Below are 5,171 nucleotides of genomic sequence, written 5' to 3'. Positions count from 1 at the left end.
AACAATAGAATTGTGTTTCTGCTGCTGCTCAATCTACTATAAGGTATGATAAACCATGTTGATAGTTGGTATGTAATCTACACTCAACATATTAGTCTTCACAGCATCATAATTCTTGTTTAATCCACCAAGCAACTGCATCAATTTCTGCCTCTGATCATTTTTGAAGATCTTCTTCATTATACCACATGAACAAGAATTAATTGGTCCATATGCAAAATCTGGAAAACCTTCAAGCATCTGCAATTGATCCCATACCTTCTTCAAATTACCAAAATATTCAACAATCGAATAATCATTCTGCCGAATATGTGCCAAACTCCTATGCAACTCAAACAACTAAGGCAAATTGGTTTAACCAAAACGCTCTTGTAATTCCTTCCATAACTGAGCCGAAGAATTCACAAACATAAAAATCTCTTCCAACACCTTATCCATCGAATTCAAAATCCAGCTCATTATCATGTAGTCATTCCTCAGCCATTTCTAATAATCATCAGAATCAATTGCAAGTGAAGGTATAGTTCTGTCAACAAATCCTAATATGTTCCTTGTAATCAACGTCATTCAAACAGTTCTACTCCAATTGATGTAATTAGGTCAAGTCAAGATATGCGTACCTAATTGCATGCCAAGATGATCGCCATTAGAGAGATAGTAAGGATCATTGAAATTAATGCCAGAAGTATGAGTAGAATTCACAAATTGATCAGAAGCCATCGCAAAATCAGCGTAAACAACAATATCGTCGATCAAATTCAATCAACAATCGAACCTCAGAAAAAAAAAATCAAGAAAACCTCAATCAATTTCGTCAAAAAATTGACAAAGAATAAAGAAAATCACAAGAAAATCAATAGCGAAAGTAAAAAATTGAGCACTGAAGCTTTGATACCATGTGAAATCTTGAATTTCTTCTTCAAGATTTCCAAAAATTTCTAGAAAACTCTGGAAGAAACACAGAAAAGGAGAAGAAAATAAAGAGAATTAAGGAAGAAGAAGTGAAAGAGGGAAAAGTGTTTTTATTTCTGATTGTTTTATTCTCTATTACAAGGCCCTTTATATATAAATACAGAGAAAACAAGCTGACTAAGCTGTACAAATAATCTGAGATGGCAATAAGCAAAAATATCTACAAATATCTTCTACAAAAATTATGTTGTGTGTATTAATATGGAGTAATATACTCTCTTCGTCCCTAAATTACATTCCTACTTCTAAATTTACACGGGAATTAAGGAACTTAGAGTAACCATAAAACCAATTATTAGAAATTAAAATGAGAATTACAAGACATTCATTGTTGTCTTTGAATAAAACAAAATAGAATGATATTAAATGTCTGCACATGTCATCAATCATTTGAAAAGAAAAATGATCAATCACATTTGTTTATGAAAAATAAAAGGACCAATCAAATTCATTTATTGTGATGCACATGAATTACATTTGTTCACATGGACCAATCAATTTATGGTTTATGTACCACAATTAATTGTCAAGCGGAAAAGTAATTAAAGTAATGTCATATCACACTGATTTAGGGATAATTTGACATAAGTAAATCTCATCTCAAGATCTACAATAATATTATTGTTATATAAGTCCACACAAGTTTTAATAAAGGTCATTGTGTTAAAATTAGGGTTGTTATATTATATTAGGTTCATTGTATATTTTACATCATGTTAGCTAGTACACATGAGGTCCACACAAGGTTTTTATTTTTTATTTATTTTTTGTTATTTTTTATATATAACTATTGCTAATTAAAAATATAACTTATGATTAAGAAAACGTGTTGACAAACATGTTTGTGATCAAGTAGAAGATTTGGTACACATGATTCAAGGGGTTTCAATTAAAAAAAAGTAATAAAAAAAATAATAATGATAGCAAGGTGACGGATTATTACTTACTATCGAACAACTATTAGTATTCACTTACAACTTGTCAAAAATAAATAAATAGTAGGAAAAAGTATTCACTTACAATTATTAGTATTCTTATTTTTTTATTTTTTTATTTTTAAGTATTTTTTATCCTTCTTTTATTATTTTTATTTAGCGGGTGGTGCAATATTCTGCCAACCATCTATAAATAAGACCGTTCTATAAATAATATTTGCACCTCAAAATTTAAAATCCATTTATTTTTATTTTTATTTTGTTGTATAATTAATTTCCTAGAGTATTTTTCATCCAATTAAGTATGGGAGTGACAGGAAAGCTTGAAGTTGAAGTTGATATCAAATGTCATGGAGATGTATTTCATGAACTATTCGGGAAGAACCCACACCACATCTCCAAAATCATCCCCGACAAAGTTCATGGTTGTGACGTCCATGAGGGTGAATTTGGCAAGCCTGGTTCTATCATTTTTTGGGACTATACCATTGGTAATGCAACCTTAATCCATCAATTAACTCGATATTAATATATTATACTCCGTATTTTGTTATCATTAACCTATCATATAATATGATCCTATAATTACTTTATAATGCTTTATGTATGACATTATGGCATCAACTCATATTGTTATAACTACTAGTAATGTTGTTTATACGAAGTATATATTTCCTTTAATGGTTTGTTTTTCCTTTGAACATAATTAATGTATGTGCAATTAAGGAAAAGATTAGAGAAGGTTATGATCAAATTAATAAAAATGAATCAAAGCCTTAATTAATAAAGACCCAACCTGCCCTTCTTACCAGCTTAGTTAGCTTTGAAGTTATTTCGTTAATCTTTTTATTTATCTTTTCTAATCTAATCTATTTCTTAAATCGCAAGTCAAATGATGTATGATTGCAAGTATTTTGAAATAAAAGAAGCTAATATGATTCAATGTAGTCATATATATATGATATAGTGTGTCGTTGACTTTATAAAGTTGGAGTTTTCTGTTGTAAGGGCTTAATTGATTATACTTTCATTATTGATACTCCATATTTTTTTTTTTTTTTTTTGAGGAAATATTGATACTCCATATTGTGTTAAAGTATTCTTTTAATTCCCAAAAAGCATGGTTTATTCATACTTTGTAATACTCTTTTAGGCATAGATGATAAAGTATTTGGAAATCATTCAACTAGCTATTTATAGAAAGCTATACAATATTTAAAATGTTAGATTAAGACCCTTTCACTTTACCTTATTTTTGCTAAACTGAAATTAATTTTACTAAATTAAAAATATTTTTGCTGAACTTAAATTATTTTTACTGAACAGAAATTAATTTTGCTTAATAGAAATTATTTTTACTGATTCTCTATTATAGTTCTTCTTTAGAGTTACTGATTTTTGCTGAATTAAAATTATTTTTAATAAAGAAAAATTAATTTTACTAAACTGACTTATTTTTACTGAACTGAAATTATTTTTACTTATTGGTGAACTGAATAGGGCGTAGTATAATAAATAAAAAAAAATTAATTTATCTGTAGCTTAATTTGTTGTTAACTCAAATAAAAAAAAAATTAAACAAAACTCTGTAGAAGAGGTGGTGAATCTGAAAAACTGAGAATCTTAAAGAGAAATTTATGCAAAAATTCATTAATTGATTTGTGTTTTTTGTTTTGTTTTTTTTTTTTTTTTTTTTTTGGTTTGTTTGTTTTTTTTTTTTTCCTTTTTTCTGTAATGATTTTTTGATAAGTAAATCTAAATGTTTATAAAAATGTAATTTTATGCTATATAAGATCATAGCACCACGTGCATTCCAATATAAAAACTTTTTTATTTTGCAATCACACCCGAGAACTTAGAGCCTACTTGAATCTTATAAATAATTCGAGTTCGACTTGGTCAAATCTTGATTGACATAAAACTCCCCTATAAATCTTGTGTTCCCAAGTTTGAACCGTATACACCTTGATTAAGATGGAACAAGTCCCTTGCTAGTTGATCTAAGCACGCACCTTATTCGTTTGAATCTACAAACTTTTCAAAAACGAGTAATTCAGTTGTATTGTAGATCAACTTGATCTCCAATAATACTCTAGAACTAAATATTTGAAATCTTTGCTAACATCACCATGTCGCCTTATATATACTTTTTGTTCAAGTAACACCACCGTTACTAATGATTTGAATTGTCCAATTTACTTTTATATATTTTAGGGGTCTGTGCAATTTACCTTAATTTCACTTATTTTTGGATAAATAAGTTAAGATAAATTAGTTCATTCATATAAGATAAGTTCAGAAAATATAAATATTGATAAGGGTTGATAAGAGATATCAAGTTCAAATTCCAACTAAAGTAAGTTCTGACAAGTTTAATAAGTACTAAGAAGCTCTGGTAATAAGTCACTTTAAATAACATACGTTCAGATTAGTATAAAGCAGACGAATAAAACTATTTCATGTGCATTCATGCATCCATATGTATAGATTAAACATAGTTAAATTTTGCAAGCATATATGAATTACAGATGGGAAGAAATGTGTTGCAAAGGAAGTAGTAGAGGCCATAGATGAAGAGAATAAATCAGTGAGATTCAAAGTCATTGAAGGAGATCTTCTCGAGGAATTCAAGAGCATAAGTTTTAGCATTCATGTTGTTCCGAAAGGTGAAACTACTGCAGTAATGTGGGTTGCTGAGTTTGAAAAAATTGTTGATGATGGGCCCTACCCTATCAAAATTATGGACTTTTGCATTCATATCACTAGAGATATCGAAAATCATCATCTCAAAGATTAATCATTATATAAATAATATTATCTATATGCAAGCATGAATAATGCTTGATAATATTATTTTCTATGCATGGATTAAAAGAATGAATGATGGAATAACTCTAGATTCTATGTACTACATGGTTTGTTGTTGTATGGTTTGGTTAAAGAATGATGTTATTGCGAGCTTAACTGCTACCAGCCTTTTATGTCTATTAACTATGTTTAAGCTTAAATATTGTAATTTGTATCTTTATTTGATGTTGAAATAAATATAATGTTTGGTTGTAAGAATCATTCTGTGTATTACTATATAGTACTGGGGATGCAAGTGAGCCGATATGTTTGTGAACAACTCACGAAAGCTCGGTCAAAGTTTGTGTATTAAGTATTGAACGAGTCCGAACAAAAAGTTAAGGCTCGTTAAGTAAACGAGCCCAACTCAAAGCTCGTTAAGTAAACGAGCCCAACTCGAATACCTTTGAGCTCAAC

At 28.8% G+C, this 5,171-nt stretch overlaps 1 protein-coding gene across 1 annotated transcript; it reads left to right on the top strand.

The window, feature by feature from the left end:
• The first annotated feature begins 1,911 nt into the window (after nt 1-1,911).
• Nucleotides 1,912-4,768, top strand: LOC145634617 (MLP-like protein 43). Its single transcript, XM_081686029.1, has 2 exons — nt 1,912-2,398; nt 4,436-4,768. Exons 1-2 carry the CDS (start codon nt 2,212-2,214, stop codon nt 4,702-4,704), a joined length of 456 nt encoding a protein of 151 aa, XP_081542155.1. The 5' UTR covers nt 1,912-2,211; the 3' UTR covers nt 4,705-4,768.
• Nucleotides 4,769-5,171: the final 403 nt, after the last annotated feature.

Source organism: Chenopodium album, chromosome 6, assembly GCF_948465745.1.
Source record: "Chenopodium album chromosome 6, dcCheAlbu1.1, whole genome shotgun sequence".
NCBI lineage: Eukaryota > Viridiplantae > Streptophyta > Magnoliopsida > Caryophyllales > Amaranthaceae > Chenopodium > Chenopodium album.
This window is presented reverse-complemented; position numbering and strand designations above follow the sequence as displayed.

Bases quoted from the DNA above. Each gene is read 5' to 3' on its own strand.
- LOC145634617 (XM_081686029.1), top strand. From the start codon at position 2,212: ATGGGAGTGACAGGAAAGCTTGAAGTTGAAGTTGATATCAAATGTCAT. The intron at 2,399-4,435 runs GTAATGCAACCT...TATGAATTACAG, and splicing joins TTTTTGGGACTATACCATTG to ATGGGAAGAAATGTGTTGCA.